General features: G+C 34.9%; 1 protein-coding gene across 1 annotated transcript; it reads left to right on the plus strand.

Moving 5' to 3' along the window:
- Window positions 1-931: 931 nt before the first annotated feature.
- LOC136232872 (beta-amyrin synthase-like) lies at window positions 932-10,489 on the plus strand. The gene is made up of 18 exons (XM_066022327.1): window positions 932-1,226; window positions 1,317-1,505; window positions 1,593-1,682; window positions 1,770-1,973; window positions 2,117-2,201; window positions 2,937-3,103; window positions 3,174-3,362; window positions 3,452-3,565; window positions 3,938-4,057; window positions 4,212-4,334; window positions 4,420-4,518; window positions 5,321-5,377; window positions 5,624-5,670; window positions 5,790-5,933; window positions 6,035-6,212; window positions 9,873-9,953; window positions 10,099-10,182; window positions 10,269-10,489. Exons 1-18 carry the CDS (start codon window positions 1,026-1,028, stop codon window positions 10,380-10,382), a joined length of 2,286 nt encoding a protein of 761 aa, XP_065878399.1. The 5' UTR covers window positions 932-1,025; the 3' UTR covers window positions 10,383-10,489.
- Window positions 10,490-23,505: the final 13,016 nt, after the last annotated feature.

Here is a 23,505-nt window from a genome sequence, read left to right on the forward strand (position 1 = left end):
TTTTTTAAATATTGATCCTTTGTTAATGGTGTTATAGAGATCATAATAACATTACAAAAGAAAACGTATATTTTGTGTAAATAGCTAGGAAAGATAATTTTATCAAAATCAAATAAAAAAAGCAACTTAGCACTTTTTCTAAACAATTATTTCCATTAATCAGTTGACGCTTCCTGTTTGGTTCAGATGTTAGTCAATAGTTGTTGTTGCTATAGTTGCCCAATTTTATAAACCTAAAATATTAGGGGTTTTTTACATAAACATCACAAATGATAATAACATTTTGACTTTAATCAAATTGATAATTTTTATTTGTATTATATCAAGTAGGTTCAATTTTTATTTTAGAATATCATAAACTAGAAGATAACCACCATCTTTTAACCTTCTTCAAAATAATTAGTTATTAATAACTTTCCTAATGATAAAATTCAAAATAAGATTTAACATAATTATGAAATTTTCATAACATGCTGTAATTTCCTCAAAATTTTATAAGTAGTTGTTTAACATAGTAGTATTAAGTAAAATTGTGAATAAATGTCTAATATAGAAATATTTTAAATTAATGATCAAATACGATATAAAAAAATATAATACATATATTAATGAAAGTATTCTAAATAACTAAATAAAAATTAAAAATAATAATTTCTTGAATGAAACAAAATAATGTTCTCACCGGCAATGATTCCAATAAAAAAAGCTAAAAATATTGTTTTATAAAACTAACCAAATACTATATTTCGTGCGATTTGAAGTGGAATACTAAAAGCTGTTTCCAAAAGCCGAAACACATCCTTTATATTTTGTGCCGTTTGGTGTAAAAAGCTAAAAGTAAGTACGAAACGTGAAAACAAATACTCACTTAGAATATTTCTATTTTGATCATTGTAAATTATTATAAAACGTGTCCAAATTGGTACAATAATTCTCAATTTATTTTTTCTCTTTAGGGGAAAAAGGAATTGATATTTCTGATATTTGAAAACAGCATCTTCCTGCAATTTGAATTTCAAGAGAGAATGTGGAAGCTTGAGGTTGCTACTGGCAATGAAGATCCTTTGCTATTTAGCACCAATAACTTCCTCGGCAGACAGGTTTGGGATTTCCATCCCAATCTCGGCACTGCCGATCAACTTCAACAAATTCAAACTGCCAGAGATAATTACACCCGTAATCGTTTTCAAGTCAAAGCAAGCAGTGATGTTTTCAAGAATCTTCAGGTACCGTACCTACCTATAAATCTTATATTTCTTACATTTTTATATCTTTTTTCATATCTTTATATATGACTTTGAAATTAATTAATACAGCTTATCAAAGAAAATCAAATTGATCTATTCAGCATAGCAGCAGTTAGATTGGAAGAAAATGAGGAAATAACAGATAATAAACTTGAAACAGCACTGCGAAAAGCTCTCCGATACAGTTGTGCAATCCAAGCAAGTGATGGCCATTGGCCTTCTGAATTTTCAGGAGAATTGTTTCTAACTCCTCCTTTGGTATGCATGCTTTAAAATCAGATAATTAATCTTGTTTCGATATACAATACGGTTCAATTTTAATTTTCTAACTTCTACAAATTGCAGATTATATGTCTCTACATCACGAAAATGCTTGATACAGTTCTATCAGATGAACACAGAAAAGAAATGCTACGATATATATACAATCATCAAGTATGTAATTATATATATACTCTAAATATATTATATAATTGACAAAATATGATATTGATAATGAAATTAAAAAAAAAAAAAAAACAGAATGAGGATGGAGGATGGGGGTTTCATGTAGAGAGCCACAGTACAATGTTATGCACAACGCTTAATTACATTTCGTTGCGTTTGCTTGGACAACAATTACCCGAAGATCAAGAAAAAGATAATGGTGTAGCTAAAGGTCGAAAATGGATTCTTGATCATGGAGGTGCCATCAACACTCAATCTTGGGGGAAGATATACCTTTCAGTGAGCAATTCACTCAATCTTTCTCTTTATGTATATATATATATTTTTTTTTATAAATAATTCAGATTTTTCAAAAGTGACAATAAATATTGATGATATGAGAAAAATCAAACTTTTAATTAAAATGTTGATTATATATGAAGGTACTTGGAGTGTATGAATGGGCAGGATGTAATCCGGTGCCTCCAGAATTAATACTTGTACCTTCATGTCTTCCTATAAGTGCAGGTAAACCGATTGAACTTCATATATTTTTGTAGCATTTTATTGTTTTTTAACAATTTAATTTTATCAAGAAATAAAATATATTTACAGTTGTTCATAAAAAAAAATATTTACTAATTTTTTTCACATTAAATCTATAAAAAAAAAACCCACTAGGCGTTGTTTATAATTTTATAATTTTAATTTAATTAAATTTTTGTACGATTCATTATTTTTTCAGATAAATTTAATTATTTTTTATAGGAAAAAACTTTAATTCAAGCAAGCGATTTAATTGATTGAATTTAATTATGTTGGATTCTTTTAAAACCTGAATAAATTGCACATATCTTTTGTAAACTTTAATCATATTAAAAAAAAGCCATAAAAGTTTCAATTATTAAAGAAGATCAATCATAAAAGTAAATTTAATTGCATAGGAAATAAAAATCAATAGAATTTAAATGTTGACCAAGTAATTTTTGTTTTTCTACGTAATAAAATTAAAATTTTATGATTTTCGTTAACAAATTCAAATTCTATAGCTTTTAAACCTAACAAGAAGTTTAAGGATGATAGGTCCATTTACCTCAAAAAATATTAATTCAGTAAAAATATTCAAATAAATTATGAATTAAGAATATACGGTTGTCCTTTAAAAAAAATACAGATGTTATGTAAATCCTAGATACTTATAATTCAAATTTTCAATTGAAAATACCCCATTATGACATTCTATGTATATATATAACATGACAGAAAAACTCTGGTGTTTCTTGCGTACTCTTTATAATCCAATAGCATATTTATACGGAAAGAAGTATACTGGTCCTATCACTGATCTCATCATTCAATTGAGGAAAGAGCTCTATATTCAACCATATAATCAAATTAATTGGAACAAAGCGCGGAATTCATGTTTAAAGGTAATTAATATTGTTATTACTTTATAATTTACATATATAATAAATAATAATAATAATATTAGTGGTGCAGGAGGATCTTTACGTCCCTCGTACCTTCGCACTAGATATGGTGTTTGATGGTGCTTATCACATTGGTGAAAAATTGATGAAATGTTGGCCATTTTCCAAAATAAGAGAAAAAGCTTTAAAACAATTAATGAAAATACTTCGTTTTGAGGATGAGCATTCCAGATTTCTCACTCATGCTTGCTTGGAAAAGGTGTGTTTTTTGAAAGCATTACTTAAATTATTAGTATATCATATGGTAATTTATGGTTCCTTAATATTAATTTATGTATATATATTCAGGTTTTGCATATGTTGGCTTATTGGGCAGAAGATCCAACTCAAGAAGCATTCAAACTTCACCTCGCTAGACTTCCGGATTTGTTATGGGTCGCTGAAGATGGAATGAAAATGCAGGTAAAGAAAAATAAAAAGTTCACAACCCTTAATATGTTGGGATACAATCAGCATCATGCATAAGAAGATAGAAGGGTCGACACTAGTAGAACTACCCTAGCTATAAAAGGTGGTTCCTGACAGTTTAGGGTTTATCGTCATTCCTGTACTCACCTACTTTTACCTCTGAGCCTAAAAAAGAGTTCTTTTTTAAGAGTTCTACTATCGAGCCCAAAATTATTGTTTCATGCTGGAAATAATTAAAGATAAAACTTTACGATATCTTAATTATATTAGGGTATATATGTATTCTTCCAAAAATATTAGCGATAATTTCGACCTCATCCCTTAATTAATTAACAAAACTAATTAAACTGCATGCCCCTAATGCAGAATCTGGGTACTCAGTTGTGGGATGCGGCTTTTTACGTTCAAGCAATTCTAGAAAGTGATCTCAGTGATGAATACGGAATTACTATAAGAAGAGCTCATGAATTCATCAAGAAAACTCAGGTTCACTTACATCATTATATTAATACATATATTAATAAGGAAGTACAAAAAGAAAAAAAAAAGCTTTGAGGGTTATTAAAAAAAATATTTGTTCATATTGTTGATATTTATTTATTGATATATTTCTGTAATAATGGCTAATATTGAATTAAAGATACGGGCAAATCCACCTGGAGATTTCAAGAAAACATTACGAAGCATTTCAAAAGGGGCATGGCCTTTGGCTGATCAAGATCAAGGTTGGCAAGTCTCTGACTGCACTGCTGAATCACTTACGGTAATAATCAACAGAATTAACATTATTAAATTCAAATTACCCAAACATTTTTTACTAATTTATTTCTATTTCTCATATTTTCTAGGTTTTACTGCTACTCTCACAAATGAATCCAGATGTTGTTGGTAAAAGAGCTGAATTACAACAATTATATGATGCCATCGATTTCCTACTTACATTGCAAGTATGAAAATATTAACTTCTCAGCAAGATCAAAATCATTAACTAACTCTAGTGTGTTATTCTTATCAGAATAGGTTTATTATTCCTCGCTAGGGATGTAAACCGTACCGGATAGGGATTATATTCCCCTATGCTTGTTCCCCCTCCTACGGGGATACTAATCAGGAATTCCTCGTTCCTATCGAGTTGGATCCCCAACGGGACGGCAAATCCGGCCCATTTACATCCCTATTTCCAGCATACATTTGCATCCTTATAAATTTTATACTTAAAAGTTTTAAATAATAAATATAATTTTCAAGGATTAAATTATGTTTTTAGATTTTTTTTCCTTTTTTAGGAGAAATATACATAAAACATTCTAACCTTTCGAATAACTTTTGAATTTAGTACCAAAACCCAAAATTTAAGGTTTACTTATTTAAAATAAAAAAATAAAAAATAAAACAATTCCCCCCTATGCTTTTAAAATGATATATTTACCCTCTAAACTTGTTTAAAGTGATGTAGAAACCCCCTAAAATCCATATGATGGAGTAAGGATAATTTTGAAATGTTCCAATATATTATTTTAAGAAAGTTCATGAATCTAATAAGTAGTCGGTAGGCCACTTTTAGAGAGTTCAAGAGTAAATAAAATCTTTTTAAAGTACAAGGAGGCACTTGTCTTTTATAGACAAGTAGAGCGGCTAAGGATGTATTAAACCTTTTTGTTTATTGTGATAATGATGGTTGGTCAGAGTTGACATCTTTGTTTATCAGGTATGATGCTCAAGTAACTATACGTATTGTGTATTTTGTAGAGCAAAAGTGGCGGTTTTTCAGTTTGGGAACCAGGATCTTCTCGTCCATGGTTAGAGGTATATATCTTGATATTCTCATTATTTTGAAGAGGAATTTTACAATACTCCTCTAGTAATATACTTATTAGTATTTTATTTTTTTAACACGAGCATTTTTCCTATGAATTAATATGTATCATTTTTTTAGCTTGTCTTATTACTGGAGGAGTATGGTAAAAATTCTTTGAAATATTTTTTTCAGAAAATGAAAATTATAACTAATTATATGAAAACTCTTGCAATTTTCGGTTCATTTCTCCACAGATGTTCAATCCTACTGAAGCTTTTTCTGGCGTGATGGTGGAATATGAGTATGCATTATTAATTTAAATACTAAGAAAAAAACCTACAAAGTATTGACTTGCAATTGAATTTTTTATGTTTATGTTTATGGTTATTTTATTATTATTATTATTATTTGCAATTTCAGGTATATGGAATGTACGGCATCTGTGATTGAGAGTTTTGTTTTATTTAAAAAATTACATCCTGAATACAAGAACAAAGAATTGGAAATTTCAGTGGCCAGAGCAACTCAATATCTAGAAAATACACAAAATTCTGATGGTTCTTGGTATACATAATTGTATTGATCTTGCCTTAGTTTATAAGAATTTATAGCATTTAATTATGATTCTAATTAGCATTGGAAATTTTGGTTTATATTTTATGTAGGTATGGAAATTGGGGGGTTTGTCACATATATGGTACATATTTTGGACTAAGAGGTTTGGCTGCGGCTGGAAAGACATATGAGAACAGTAAAGCAGCCAAAAAAGGTTGTGAATTTCTACTTTCCAAACAGCAAACTTCTGGAGGTTGGGGAGAGAGCTATCTCTCATGTACCAAATTGGTAATTATTCAATATTCCCTCTAATAAAATAAACTTACGGCCTAATGTATCTTTAGTCTCTATATTTTTTCTAAAAAATTCAATTGTCCCAACATACTCTTAAAATGTTACTTTTATCATGTGAATTTGTTTAAACTAACCTATTAACTCACTAAAGTCCAGGTGATAGAGTAAGGAGATATTTTGAAAAAAGTTGACATTTGTGCACTTTAACTAAGTCAAAATGTCAATAGATCACTTTAAGAAAAATTAAATGACTAATAGATATATTTCAAAAAATCAGTATGTCGTTTTAAGTAAGTTTTGGAAAAAAATAGAACTTGTTCAAAATATTGAGCAAATTTTTGAACAAGTAGAAAGGGTTAAAATGTATTAAACCTAATATTAAAAGTTTTAATTGCAACCTAATTTATTCGACCCTCAAAGAACAACCTCCGCTATTATTTTTATAGTAAATAATGTGGTTTTGATTAATTTACATAACATTTATTTTTATAATACTACTGTTTTTTAAAATTTATAGTCTATATAATTGAGATTTTATTTGAGAATATAATTAACTAATTATCATTATAAAAGAAATCTCATGCTAATGACGAGGAGCATATTAGACATATTTATGGGTCCTGATTTAGTGATTTTACACATAAAAGTACTAAAGCCCAGCCCAACCACCTTAAAAAACTTATTATTATTTTTTTTTTTTTTGAAACAAGATGATATTCATTCCTTAAATCGAATCAGCAATAATAGTCTCCTGCAACCAAACCGGAGCAGAAAAAGATACGAACTCGCTAGCATTGGACAGGGCATGTCGTGCAACAACATGAGCACCCCTATTCGCTAGGCGTGGAGAGAAAGACACTTTATAATCGTGTCGACTACTTAACAAAACCTTACAATCCTGAATAATTGACCCATAAATAGACAAGTCTGGATCAACTGATTTGACACTATTAACCACAATCAACGAGTCACTTTCAAACAAAACATTAATACAATTAAGATAGACACACCAATGCAATGCCTCATGTAGAGCTAATGCTTCAGCTTCCCTAATATCGTCAACAATTGGGATTATGCGACTACGACAAGCCATGAAGGATCCATCAGAAGATCTAAGTAAAGCTCCCACCCCACTTCGAGACTCAACTTTAAAGGTAGCCGCATCACAATTGCATTTGACAAAGCCAAAAGGGGGGCGAGACCAACTAATATGTCGTACCTGTGGCATTGTCTCCCGCGCCGTATGCTCAAGACGATGGGCAGCAGTGTTAACATTGGCGTTGGCGTTGATGGTGATGGAAGTGGGCGGCCTTCGTTGCGCAGCAGGGCGGACGGTGACCCGTTGGCCCGCCTGAGGTGCTGGTCTTGGGCAATTCTGTGCGATGCCGGCTTCGGATTGGACCACTGAGGGCGTGGACAGGTGACGGACAGCAACAGGGAGGTTCTTCAACTGGGACTGGCGCCAGGCAATAAGGTAGTTACCCGCAAGAGAGATTACCGTTTCTGGTTGTTGGATTTTGCTCTCCCAGACTATCTGATTCCTTTGATTCCAAATGACCCAAAGCGTCATTGCCATCTTGGTTATGGTTTCCTGATCATTGGACAAAAGTACCTGCAAAATAGAACCCGTTAGATAATCAGGTTGGAATATATCCGTATTGATCCCAGATAGGTTCCAACATTCTTGGACGTATACACAATCCACAAAGAGGTGATGGTCATGCTCAGTATCAGAGTGATAGAAGGGACACTGCGTTGGGATTGACAACCCCCTCCCTGCCAATCTATGTCTAGTGACCACACAACCCGAGGCCAACTTCCACACAAACATTCTAACTTTTAGAGGAACATGCATCTTCCAAATTCTACTCCACCCATCATCCTGATTCTCACCACCATATCCATTACAAAGCGCTCTATACCCTGATTTACTTATGTACATGCCATTTTTGGTAAAATTCCACATTGGTCCATTTTCTACTTCTCTGGTTGGTAACACCACCCTACACACAATTCTGGCATCTGCCTCGGTCAACAACTCTTCCACCTTCCCTCTATCCCAGATTTTCCTACCTTGAATAAACAGGTCAGCCACTTTTGTATCATCCTGCTGCATAACAGCATCACCCTGGATCCTAAAAGGTGCCACAGTATTCACCCATGGGTCTTTCCACACATATATTGACTTACCATCCCCAATTCTCCATCTAACTCCCAGTCTCAATACCTCAATGGCTCTCCAAACACTCCCCCAAACAAAACTAGGATTATTGCCCAATTTGGAGGAAAGAAAAGGGTCTCTAGGGAAATATTTAGCTTTGAACATTCTACCCACTAAAGAATTTGGAGTAACCATCAACTTCCAGGCCTGTTTACCTAATAAGGCAGGATTGAATTTTTGGAGGCTCCTAAAACCCAAACCTCCCTCTTTCTTATCCCTGCTAAGCCTGTCCCAACTTTGCCAATGAATTGATCTCCTGCCCCCTGGTTTCATACCCCACCAAAAGGAATTCATTATCTTCTCCAAATCCAGGCAAAGGGATTTAGGTAGTTTAAAAACACTCATACAAAAAAAAACTTATACTTTTTTAATAATACAAATTACGATTTACAGATGAAAATAAATATAAATGACCTATAGGATAAATTTTCAACTGTAAGCTTATAAATATTTTTTTTACGAATAAAAAATAGGATTAATTACAAATATCTATCATCTGGTTTGACCGATTTGTAGATAGCTATTTTTTACAAACACAACTCTGTGGTTGTCGCCGTTACAAAATTCAAGGTAAATTGATGAAATCTGTTAACTAAGTAACGTGGCACAAAGATATTTTGTAGAAAACAAATTTTTTTACTTTTCTTTTCCTCTCTCATTTTTCTCTCATTTTCGTCTTCTTCTTCTTCTTTTTCCTCCCCTCCTCCTTTCTTCTATTTTTCTTCTTTTTTCTGTTTTTTTTAAGATTCTAGAAATTCCAGATGTTAAGAACGTCTGGAATTCTAAAATTTGGAAATTTCAGAATTAAAAAAATAGGAGAAGAAGAAGAACAAGAGAAAAATGAAGAAGAAGAAAAGAAAGGAAGAAGAAGAAGAAGAATGAAGAAGAAGAATGAGGGAGAAAGAGAGTAAGGAGAGAGAAAAGTAAAAAAAAAACATCAACTTTTTTTTCGAAATTATCCCTCTGATTTAATAGAGTTAAATCAGTTGTCTTGATTTTGATAACAGTAATAATCACATGATTGTATTTGAAAACAAAAAAAATATATCACAGATACCAATCTATAAATCCGTGAAACTATAAGTTAGATATTTATAATTAACCATAAAAATATATATAATTTTAATAATAACCAGTCCTATTTATTTCTATCCTTCTCAAGCTCCACCTAGAAATTTTTGGACCAGGCTTGATATTTATAACTTTACATAGGCATAGTAATAAGTTTTAAAACATAAATTTTGATGTAACATTTTTTTTTTTGGTAAGTAACATTTTCTTATTTTTTACATAATAATGTGAATTAATTTGTAAATATGGTTTAAGTCATTTTTTACATAATAATGTGAATTATGTAAATATGGTTTAAGTGATTATATATATATTCTTTTTATCATATATGGCTGAGTTTTTGTATATATTTTTATTGTTAGGAATACATACCTCTTGAAGAAAATAAATCAAATCTGGTACAGACTTCCTGGGCATTAATGGCTCTTCTTCATGCAGGAATGGTTAGTTTTAGATCCTTAATTAAATTTTGTAGTTCTAAAATATTAATTTGTGTTTATCTTATCATATTATAACTAATCGAATATCAATAATCTCTAGAAAAGTATATAATTCTTCAATTCACAAATACAATTCCATGATAAATAGGCAGAGAGAGATCCAAATCCTTTACATAAAGCAGCAAGATTACTAATCAACTCACAACTTGAAAGTGGTGAATTTCCTCAACAGGTAATAATATATATATAATTTTTTCAAGTATATATATAAAGGTTGTTTTTAAATAGTAATATTATCTTAAATATTTTATTTTGCAGGAAGTAACGGGAGTGTTCATGAAAACATGCATGCTTCACTATTCAGCATATCGACACATATATCCACTTTGGGCTCTGGGTTTATACAGAAAGCATATGATTAATTGTGATTAATCAGTTATTTCTTTTATGCCACAAACAATTTAATAAATTTCAATATGTTTATATAGGAACTTTTTGTTTTCATAAATTTCAATAAATTTTGTGAGATATTAATATTCTGAAGTTGTTCTTCAACGCTTATTTTCCAAGCAGTGCAGATGAGAAACAGTATTTGTTCATGTTGATGCACTATTTTGTTGTATTTTTTTATTCTTCACTTCTAACAGATAATTGTGTTGGATAATGAGACGAAAGAAGATGTGGAGAGGAAGTTGGAACTATGGAGACAAACTTTAGAATCTAGAGGCTTTAAGTTGAGCCGAAGTAAGACAGAATATTTGGAGTGTAAGTTTAGCGATGATAGGAGTAGGGAGGCAGGGACAATCACCCTAGATGGGAGATTGCTTCCGGTACTTAGGATCTATTATCCAAACAGATAGAGAAGTAGATGGAGATGTTGCCCATATGATTAAATCTGGTTGGGCGAAGTGGAAGAGTGCTACGAGTTTCCTTTGTGACCCCGGCATGCCTAATTGATTGCAGGGAAAATTCTACCGCAGGGCAATCAGACCAGCATTGTTATATGGTACGGAATGTTGGACAGTGAAACACTGTCACATTCATAAGATGTCGGTGGCGGAGATGCGTATGTTGAGATGGATGTATGGTCATACGAGAAAGGATCGGGTGAGTAATGAAATAATTAGGACAAAAGTAGGGGTTTCATCTATTGAGAATAAAATGAGGAAAAACCGACTAAGGTGGTTTAGTCATGTAAGATGAAGAGTGCTTGATGCGCCGATTAGGAGGACTGAAGAGTGGCAAAGGGATGTAGTGGTGAGGGGTAGGGGAAGATCTAAGCAAACTTGGAGGAGGATGATCGAGAGTGATATGAGTTTATTATGGATTGAGGAGAATATGGTAGTGGATAGGACAGAGTGGAGGGAGAGAATTTGTGTCGCTGACATGACTTGATTGCACGGTTTTATATGATGGTTCATGTTAGCCGACCCTGAATCATTTCAGGACTAAGGCTTTGTTGTTGTTGTTGTTCTAACAAATAATTGTGTTGAACATCTCAATAATAGAAGAACTGAATATCTTCACTTGTTTTACAAACTCAGAAAAAAAAAACTGTTTATACCAGTCACATTTAAATCGCGGGTACCTGCATCGCTTAAGTATCAATACATAAAATAAAAATATTACAAATTTATCGAAAGATAAATTTATTAAACCATTCATAAAGAATTCATCTTCAAATTTAACAAATATTTCCAAATTTTAAATCAACCTTAATCAATAAAAATAGGGACATTTACAAAACTAGCACCTTTTAAGGTGTTAGTTTTCTTTTCTAACTCCTTTTGAAAAACTCACCAAAACTAACACATTTTATTAACTAAATTCCAACCTTGCCCTCCTCTCTAACCTTATTATAACGTTGTCTTTCCCCCCCCCCCCCCTTCTTTCTCTTTTTCTCGCGCTCTCTCTCTCTCTAAATTTATGGACTACGAACAACAATCAATTTACAGACTACGAACAACAATCAATACAACCCACAGTTTGTGCTTCAAGATTTTATACAATCATGTAAGTTTTTCATTTGTTTTTAGTTCCATTTAAAATATTTAAAGCTTCGTCCATTCATGGATAAGATGTAGCATTTTGTTTCTCTAAAACCCAATGTATATTGTTTCTGTTGCCTTTTCATGTTATTCCTGCTCGTGCGAATCCCTAAAAACAGTGACATTGTTGTAGGAAGATGCATTTTGGTTTGGAACATCACTCTGCGATTTTTTCCCGAAAGGGTCGATATCCGTCGATATCTTATGAATATCGACAGACATATCTGCGTCGATATTTATTGAAATTGAATTTGATATCGACATATATCGACCTCAGTTAAATGTGATTTTCTATTCTAAATCATAATATTCTAACACAAAACACATAAAACATAGATAAGAACAATATTTTTTATATTATAATAAAGAAAAAAGTACATAAAACATTAAAAAACGAACAAAAACACAATAAAAAAGTGCATAAAAATAAGAGTTACAAACACAAAACACATAAACAAAAGAGACACAAACACAAAACACATACCAACAAAAGTACATAAACATTAAAAACAAAAAATACATAAACTAAACATTCAGATACTCAGGACCCAAAAGGGCGTCAGCGTAGTCCCTATTGGACTTCTCCAACTGCCTTTTGAGGCGCCTAATTATCCTCTTCAGCCGCCTGTTTTCTTCCTCAACTGATTCCAGATGGTCAGTCATGGCTTCTGCAGCGAAAGACATGGTGTTTGCCATACCCCTCATGAAGCGGATTATTTCGTCCGTGTCCCCTTCACGGAACGAACTGCTGAATAAAGCTATTAGTGCTTTGAATTCAGGCAGAGGAGGTGGTGGAGGTGGCACTTCCATTTTTGGCTTTAGAGTGTTTAAGAGTTTACTAGAATGAATAGCTATGAACAGACAAAGCGTATATTTATAGGAGAAAGCACCATAATGTTCATGGGGAATCTCAACAGACAAGACTCATATTTAATTGATAGAGTGATATTTGAGAAAGAGTGATAGTCAAAGTGATCATTAACTGCATTTAATGCTCATTAACAGATCATTCTAGAAAAACGTCTCTTGATCTTCCGTTGATATCTGTCGATATATGATCAATATCGACAGCTATCATGAGAGTGCATCGTAGAGATATTGGTCGATATATGACGATCGTTGTCGATATCTATGTAGTATCGATATATATCGACAGAGGATGTAGTCTTATGTGTCGGTATGTGCCGATAGGTGTCGATATCTATGTTATATCGACATATATCGACAGATCTTATAGTTTCAAATGTGTATATCATGATATGTTTCAGTAGCTTTCTTCTTTAATTTACAAATCATATATAAGTTACTTCTTTTTTAATGATAATGCAGAAATATGTCCACCCCGAATACTTGTGTGTGTATGCTTTCATGGGATGGAGAATGCAAAAAAGAGGGGCCCATAGACACAATGATATACGTTGGTGGTCAATCGAAGGTGCTCCATTTTTCAACGCCAACTAATTATCAAACTTTGAGAGATAGAATTCACGCTTCGTTGAATGTTGATGCAACCTGTTTTGACATACAAATGGCAATGCACACAACATACGGTCCAAATAAACTTTTTGGAAGATTAGCAGACATAGTGGATGACAGTGATATTGCTGGATTCGTTGAGTTTTATCGATGGAATAAACCTGATATGATGTCATTATATGTTTCTATGACACCACGAACAAGTGTTGTGGAAGTAAGACGACCAATTGTTGCTGAAGTACGGCGACCAAATGTTGCGGAAGTAAGACGACCAATTGTTGCGGAAGTACGACGACCAAGTGTTGCTGAAGTACGGCCACAAAATGTTGCTGAAGTACGGCCACAAAATGTTGATGAAGTACGGCGACCAATTGTTACTGAAGTAGCGGCAACCAGAATAAGTTCTTGTGTTCCCAACATAGCAATTGAGACTCGTGCTCCGGCAAAACATGTCATGAATCCATATACCCAATCTCCTCTTTGACTAGATGATATTACATTGGATCACAATTTTGGGTATGCGAATGTAGTGAACGGGGATGATCAAGGATATGATAATGGATGTGATAACGAAGATCATGGATATGATAACGATTACAATGGATATGACAATAATGATCACGTATATGATAACGATGATCGCCAAAGATCTGTTTCAGAACCATCGATTAATAATGTTCAACCAAGTTTGAATGAGATTGATGATGAAGCAAGAATGAGAAGGAGAACGGATCCATTTCGGTATGTTCCACAAGTACCAGAGGAACCGGCCATTGTGATAAAAAATTACAGAATCTTCAGGGGATGGTGGTTTGAAGGCGCACGATATGTTCAAAAGCAAATGAGAACTGCAAGATGCACTTCAAAAGCAAACAAACTTACATCAATCATTATAACAGCAGTTGTAGGAACAATTTGCCTCTCCATCTCTTTCACTCTCCTCTCCCTATCCATTTCCATCTCATTCTGCTATTTCTCCCTCTTCTCCCTCTTCTCCCTCTCCCTCTCATCCTCATCTTGTTGAAACACCTTTCCACATGATTTTGATTTGACAAAATTATTTAAGTTAATCCATGATTAAGGGACAATTAAATTTAAGTGCTTTGATTTAATTGTACTAATATGTTTGTTCAATATTGAGTATAAATATAAATGGAAATAGAAATAAAAAGTAAGACAGGACGAAGACAGCATAAGAAAACAGCACAAGCTGAGTGGATTGTAACTCAGCGTGACAGAAGATAAGTCATCTTCAGAACAGGAGCTTAAAGATCAAGCTAATCAACGAAGCTGAGTGGAATGGAACTCAATATTAAAAGTAGAGAAGTCTTCTTGAGAACTAAGTCTTGCAGAACGAAGCTGACCATGGAAGCTGAGTAAAAGAGAACTCAGTATTTGTATTAGCAAACAATCGCAGACAACGGCTATCAAAGACAAGCTGAGTGATCTTCAGGACAGCATGAATGATCCGTTTGCTAAAAGATAAGATCCGACAACTGTCTGCACCAATCCAGAACCTTGGAATTATGCAAAAGCCAATTTCGAGATGCATGGGTCAACTGTTCGTTAGCTAAAAGACAAACTGGCACAAGAAGATGAAACCTGCAAGAAGAAGACAAGCCTGGCGACTGTGGAAATTCAGACGACAGGATTGGCCTGCAAACCTGAAGCTGACCAGGGCTTTGTCTAAAAAAGGAGCCGTTTGGATCAACGGACAAATCCAAGATTCAAATCATTTCTGCTTCAGACCTCAACTATAAAAGGACATGATCATTCTTGGATCATAAGCCGAAATACAACAAGAGAGAAAAAATATACAAACAAAGCATATCAAAACAAAAAGAGATCTTACACCAATTTTCTATACTTGTGTAAAAGCTAGATTGATTTTTGTAATCATCTAAGGTGTTCTTCATCTGAAAAGAACAAACTTGTATCAATTGTAAATTGAGAGTGTTGTGCTGAGTGTTTGGTTTTAAATACTCAATGGTAGAGAAATCTAAGTGTTCGGTTATAGCACTTAGTAGGAGTTGAGTAGACGAATAGAGGAAGGTACTATTGCATATTCAACTGCCTTGTAAACGGTTTGTGCTCTACCTTTAAAGAGCTCAGTATTGGATTTCAAAAGCCCGGAGGGATTCTGGGGACTAGACATAGACGGAGAGGCCGAACCAGGATAAGTCGTGCTGAGTAATCTCTAACTCTCTCAATATATATATATATATATATATATATATATATATATATATCTGTATGTGTTGCTTGTTATATTTACTCGGCATATAAATTGTTTAAATTGACACTGAGTAAATAAGAGTGCTGAGTTGAAAGCTGACCACAAAAGTGCCAATTCCCAACTCATATGTAAAATAGTTCTAGTCAACATCTGACTAAAGCTATCTTACGCTACAATCGGTCGTGCTGACCAAAGCTGAGTTAACAAACTCAAGAAAATATATTAAGTCAGCTTAATTAAAAAAGAAAAAGTTATTAGTTCCTACCCCCCCCTTTGGAACTAATCACACGGGACCAACAAGTGGTATCAGAGCAAGTAGCTCACTACTCAAAGATATAACTATCTTGAGCTGATCCCGATAAATGGCTGAGAACAGCACTCATTTCCTTCCAGGGAACCAAACAACACAGATACTCCCTGAGGGATTATCAATCAGTCAGCCTCTCCTATTCTTTGGAAATAATTATACGTTCTGGAAGAATAGGATGAAGAACTTTATTCAAGCCACAAACATGAGTGCATGGCTTGCAATAGTTCAAGGCCCATATGTGCCTTATAAAACTGTTGACAATGAGAAAATTGTCAAGAGTGAAACTGAGTGGTCAGAATATGACCTTAAAAAACTACAAAATAATGCTTCGGCTATCAATATGCTTCACTGTGCGCTAGATGCTGCAGAATACAATAAGATTTCAGGTTGCGAGTCAGCACATGAGATTTGGAAAAAGCTTGAAGTAACCTATGAAGGTACAAGCAAGGTCAAGGAATCAAATGTGTGTTGGGGTTTAGTGTCCTATAGTCAATTGTTGCGGGATACAAACTTATTGTAAATGAATTGTTCTTTATATCATTTATTTTAATGAGATATATGTTTTATAACTATATAAAGGCAATCCCTTTTAAGCACTGAATAAAGTCTAATAAAAGGAAATCCATAAGTTTGTTTAAAGTGATTATAAAGTGTTCATACAAGCATGAAGTGAGACAAAACTTTATAATAAACTAATAAACTTAAAACCACCCCAAGTCAAGTGATGTGTTTAGGATTGATATATCACGGTTGAGACTTGTATGTAACAATGTCTTCTGTCCGACAGAAAGCTGATCTCACAAGCTTCATATATATAGATATCTGGACAGTTACATAGATCCGGTGAAACGTTGTTCATTAGGATTGGGGATCCGATTTGAGATAACAGGATGGGTAGATTCATCCTTGTCAACTGTTCATCTCATTGGTATTACTAGGTATAACTAATCCTCAGACTCAAAAGAATGTTAATTGGTCATCCTGAATTACTGAATGTGAGACTTTGATCCTGCGGTCCCACGATCCTTAACAGAGATGACTCTGGGGTGTGAGCTGCAAAGGTTGGGTGTCACAGGAAGTAATGTCAGGGTAGTTATACATTGGATTGCGCATTTATCACTCCCGATTAATGGGAGATACATCCAAGGATCGCTTGTGGAAGACTCGACTCTAAACCCTTGCAAGGTGATAGCTTAAGAGTAGAAATACAGATTTCACTTAACCTATCTTTTTGAGTTGACTCGGCCAAGAACAAGTAAAACGAACGTCTCGCTATATGTGACTTGACATTACCCATAGTCATAAGATTCAGTTCAAGGATGTAGTTGATAAAGGATCGTATTATATCATAACTAATACGGAAGGGTTAACGACAGAATCAACCTGTCTTCTTAACGGACTCTGGGGGAATGATTACAGACTTGCCAATAACATACTCAGTACATCATTCTGTTATGCAAGGATTAAATATAATTCTTGAAGAAATTAATTTAATAGTTGCATACGGCCAGAAGTAGTAAGAACCTAATGGATCACACATAAGACTTGGAACCAAAAGAGAGATGGATATGATTAATAGATGGAAGCCCAATTGAGCCCAGTAAGGCCCAAATATATGGAGGGGGGCGAAATTTGTATATAGAGATAAGGAATTGATTTTATTCCATTAATCCTAATTTGATTCGGATTATGAATTAAATTAATTAAGAGATAATTAAATTAGGAGTTTTAATTGGATTAATATACTCCTATTATTATCCAATTAGGTTATTTATTATTATCCTAAATATATTAGATATATAGTGAGATAATAATTAGAAATCCTTTTCCGAATTGGATTCCTATTAAGTAACCTATTCCTATCTAACTAGGGTTTAGATTCAAGCAACTATATATACCCCCTCCCATGTGAATTTCGACCAAGCCTCTAACCTCCCCCTATAGTGATTTTCGAAATTACTAATTAGAGAGAGAAAAAGAATTCCCATCCCCTAGTTCGTGGACAAGAATTCATACGGCATTCCATCGATTGATTAATCTTATTCATCCCTCTTTCTCTTTGATCTTGTGTTGGTTAATTAGAGGCAATCTATTTTGGTTGCATCTCATAAGGGTTGATTTCATCTTAACCTCTCCGTGTTAAACTTTGTGGTTGGAATCTCGGAGAAGAATTGTGGGCGCTTCTTTAACAACGGTAGATTGTTCATCGAAAGGTATTCCTTCTTATCCCTCTTTATATGAAATAACGATTAACGGATCCTATGGTTAAAAGGAAATAGGCTAAAAATTTTATATTTCCGCTGCTATACCTTAGCCCTAATTTCCTTCAATGTGAACCAACATATGAGATTATACGAGCTGTTCGAGATGAACGACAATGAGGACATCTCTGGAATGAACGCTAGATTCACCAACATCATAAATGAGCTAAAGAGGCTCGGCAAGAACTTCACTGAAGAAGAGCAGGTGAAGAAAATCCTGAGAAGCTTACCCAAGAGCTGGCAAGCTAAGAAAACTGCCGTGGAGGAAGCTCAAGACTTGACTACATATAAATACGACGAGCTAATCGGATCTCTGCTGACTCATGAGATCTCTATGAAAATTTTTGAAGCAAAAGAAAAGTCAGAAGACAAGAAACAAAAATCACTTGTCATGAAAGCTGACTCAATTGAAGCTGACTCATCAGATGATGAGGAAATGGCCATGTTCACGAGGAAGATGAAGAAGCTGTTCAGAAAGAATGAAAAGAACAGCAAGAGGCCATTCAGAAGAGGTGATAGGTACAAAGCTGAGTCCAGTGACAAATACAAAAAGGACAGCTCCAAGCCTGTCACGTGCTTTGAGTGCCATCAAACTGGGCACATTAAGTCAAGCTGCCCTAATCTAAAGAAAGATAAGAAGGGAAGCAAAAAGGCAATGGTGGCCACATGGAGTGACAACAACGACTCAACATCGTCAGAAGCTGAAGCCACTGAGTCGGCAAACATATGCTTCATGGCCGAAGACGCTGCTGACCACACTCGATCTGAGCAAGCTAACCTCTCTGAAGAATATGAACAGGAGGAATACTCAAATGAGGTAACATCCTTACACTTGCTTAGAAATGAAATGATTAACGCCCTGAGTGATTTATATACACTGGCTAAAAAGTGTAACAAGAAAATAAAGGCACTCAGCAGGCGATGTGACGAGATCGAAGAGGTCAAACTTAGTGACCTTCGATATCTTCTCCAAGACAATTCAACTTTGCATAGCAACATGGAAATTATGCACAAGTTTGTCTCGGAGGTCCAATCAGATTCAAAGAAACTGAGAAATGATGTCACAAACCTTCAGAACCAAATAAAAGGTTCAAACAAATCCTATGCTGAGTACTCAGGTACTGGTCAGCGCAGACAGTTCAGTCAGTGTGACTGTTGTGGGAAAAGAGGACACACAACAGATGTGTGTTGGTATAGCAAGCGGACTGTCCAATGTGACTTCTGCGGAAAGAAAGGACATAACACTAAGGTATGTTGGCATGCTCAGCACCATGGTGCTGACCAAAAACAAAGTCACCCTAAAAGGGTAACTCATTGTGACTTCTGTGGTAAACAAGGCCACACTATAAAAGTATGCCGTCACAAATTAAAACATGACTTTGCACCTGTTTATTACATAAACAAACGAGGACCCAAAAAGAATTGGGTACCTAAAGATGAATGATTCAAAATGCAGGTGAGCCTGAGGTGCGTGGAGAAGTCAAAGCTTTGGTATATTGACAGCGCATGCTCGAGGCACATGACTGGTGATGAAACTAAGTTCATCACACTTGAGCTTAAACGAGGTGGAAATGTAAGCTTTGGAGACAATAAGAAGGGTAAGATAGTAGGATCAGGCACTATCGGAGGTAACCCCACCATTGAGTCAGTCTCCTTAGTTAAAGGTTTCAAATATAACCTATTGAGCGTAGCTCATCTTTGTGATAGCGGTAGACAGGTTATATTTGATGCTACTCAGTGTAGGATACTCGAGGGAAAAACAAACAAACTGATTTTAACTGCCCTCGTGTTGACAATGTATATATGTTGAGTTTAGAAAAACATTTTTCGAAAAATATATGCTTAGTGTCTAAAGAGGATAACTCCTGGCTATGACATAGGAGACTTGGTCATGTAAGCATGGACCTCCTTGCCAAATTAGCTAGAAAGCAATTAGTTGAGGGACTGCCCAAATTGAAATTTGAAAAAGATCAATTATGTAATGCTTGTCAGCAAGGTAAACAAACGAAAAAGTCTTTTCAAAGCAAAAACATTGTCTCAACCAAGCGACCATTGGAATTACTACACTTGGACCTTTTCGGACCTGTCTAGCCACTCAGTTTGGGTGGTAAGAAATTCTCCTTAGTCATTGTAGACGATTTCTCTCGGTATACTTGGATCATCTTACTGAGTAGCAAGAATGAAACTTTTGAGATGTTCATAACACTGATTAAAAATCTGGAAAATGACAAAAACCTAAAAGTAGCTCATATTAGAAGTGACAATGGCGGAGAATTCAAAAACCAACAGTTTGACGAATTCTGTGAAGCTGGTGGTATTGACCATAATTTCTCTGCACCTAGAACGCCTCAACAAAATGGGGTGGTTGAAAGGAAGAACAGAACAATTGTCGAAATTGCTAGGACAATACTGGGCGAAAATAGGCTTCCAAAGTATTTCTAGGGTGAAGTTGTCCACACAGCATGCTACATACTCAATAGGGCTTTAGTTAGACCTATTCTTAAGAAAACCTCATACGAACTTTGGAAAGGACGAAAGCCCAACATTTGCTACTTTCGTGCCTTTGGGTGTAAATGTTTTATACTCAATACAAAAGATAACCTTGCAAAATTTGATGCTAAAGCTGACGAAGCGATCTTTTTAGGGTACTCAACTAACAGTAAAGCATATAGAGTGTATAATAAACGAACTCAAGTTGTTGAAGAGTCTGTCCATATAGAGTTCGATGAAACTAACCCTGTAGGAAAGACAACTCAGTCCGCCGAAGATGAACCGAGCTCAGCTTCCGCTGACCAAACAGGAGCTACTGAGTCATCAGTACAAGGGCTGACCAAAGGTAAACACGAACCCAAAATTACCTTTGCTGACCAATCTATTCCTACAGATATTGTAGAAACACCTATTCCAGACAACTCAACATTACCTAAAGAAATAAAAATTCCAAGAGGACATTCGGAGAAGTCCATTCTTGATGCCGCTGACAACAAGCTGATGACAAGAGATCAGTTTAGAAAGTATCTCGGGAATGTTGCATTCGTCTTAGTAAATGAGCCAAAGAACTTCGTCGATGCTGAGCACGATGAATATTGGATCAATGCTATGCAAGAAGAGCTTGATCAATTCACAAGAAATGAGGTATGGGATTTAGTGCCAAAACCTAGGAACCAAAAGACCATAGGAACTAAGTGGGTCTTTAGGAATAAACTAGATGAGCAAGGCAATGTGGTCAGAAATAAAGCCCGACTTGTAGCCCAAGGCTATAGTCAGCAAGAGGGCATTGACTATGGTGAAACCTTTGCTCCTGTTGCTAGGTTAGAGGCTATACGTATATTGTGTGCATATGCTAGCTATATGAACTTTAAACTATATCAAATGGATGTTAAAAGTGCTTTTCTTAATGGCTTTATAAACGAAGAGGTATATGTTAGTCAGCCTCCAGGGTTTGAAGATCCAAAATTTCCAAACCACGTTTATAAACTCAAGAAGGCCTTGTATGGCCTAAAGCAAGCACCACGTGCTTGGTATGAGAGGTTGACCAATTTCCTGCTGACCAGGAATTATGTGAGAGGCAAAGCTGACACAACCTTGTTCATTAAGAAAAAGGGTAAAAATACCTTACTAGCACAAATTTACGTAGATGATATAATCTTTGGTGCTACTGACGAATCTATGTGCAAAGAATTTAGTAAACAGATGCAAACTGAGTTCGAGATGTCTATGATGGGCGAACTCAACTTCTTCCTTGGACTACAAATCAAGCAAGGTAAGAATGGCATCTTTATTAGTCAGTCCAAGTACGCTAAGGAAATGCTCAAAAAGTTCGATATGGAAGATTGTAAACCCATATCAACCCCAATGGGTACTGACACTGTCCTATGCACGGATGAGAAAGGTAAGTCAGTAGATAGTAAGCTATATCGAGGTATGATTGGCTCTTTACTCTATCTTACTGCTAGTAGACCTGATATTCATTACTCAGTATGCTATTGCGCTAGATATCAAGCTGACCCCAGGGAATCTCACCTTGTAGTTGTAAAACGAATTTTTAGATATTTGCAGAGCTCAGTTAATGCAGGTTTATGGTATCCAAATTCAAATGACTTCAGACTCATTGGATACACTGATGCTGACTATGGACGAGATAAGCTAGAACGTAAGAGTACTTCAGGAGGATGTCACTTCCTTGGAAGTTGTCTAGTATCTTGGTTCAGCAAGAAGCAGTCATCAATTGCCCTGTCTACAACTGAAGCTGAGTACATTGCTGCTGGAAGCTGTGTGGCTCAAGTCCTATGGATTAAGCAACAACTTGAGGATTACGGAGTCAAAACAAACACAATTGAAGTCAAATGCGATAACAAAAGCGCTATTGACCTATCAAAAAATCCAATCCAACACAGCAGGATGAAGGATGTCAACATAAGGCATCACTTTATTAGAGATCATGTACTCAAGGGTGAGATCAAGCTGACCTACGTACCTACAGATGAACAGCTTACGGACATCTTCACTAAGCCTTTGGCTCGTGAGCAATTCAGCATATTAAGGGAAGCTATCGGTACGTCTAATCCTCTTCAATAATACCATGTGCTTAATTAAATGTTGAGTGATTACCATGCTGAGTGACTTGTGCTAATTTAGTAACTTCTACATGCTGAGCTTAATATGTGTTATAGAAAATCACCCTATGCTGAGTAAGACATACATGCTGAGTGATTATCTTAAGATGAGTTACTAAAGTAGTATGAAAATCCTCTACGTAAAACTGTGCACTCAGTACCACAAACGTTCAGTATTCTAACAAACTGAGTAAAGCCCACTTGCACCATTAAATGCTAGCACGCGTATTAAATAGCCACCTAGGGTGACGTAAGAAATAATTAGAAAACACATGCGCCGAATGTGTCATAAATGCCAGGATCTTTGTCGATTGATCATCTCGAGGTAAAACAGCTAGTTCAACGTATAGGATCAATTCGAACCTCTATAAATAGTGGAAGAATTCCCACTTATCCCTCTTTACACTCGAAATCCTTGGCAAATTGATTTTTCATCGCTCTCTCTCTAAATCTCCGAGAAAATCATGTCGGACTCTCAGAATATCTCCGGTGGTGATTACGATAGGAATCACTCCGATGAAAACCCTAAATCTCCTCCTCAGAAGGAATATAGCGAGACTCCCACCAAAGGACAAGGTCAACATGACCAAACTCCAAGAAAGAGCCCT

The sequence above is a fragment of the Euphorbia lathyris genome, chromosome 6, assembly GCF_963576675.1.
Source record: "Euphorbia lathyris chromosome 6, ddEupLath1.1, whole genome shotgun sequence".
NCBI lineage: Eukaryota > Viridiplantae > Streptophyta > Magnoliopsida > Malpighiales > Euphorbiaceae > Euphorbia > Euphorbia lathyris.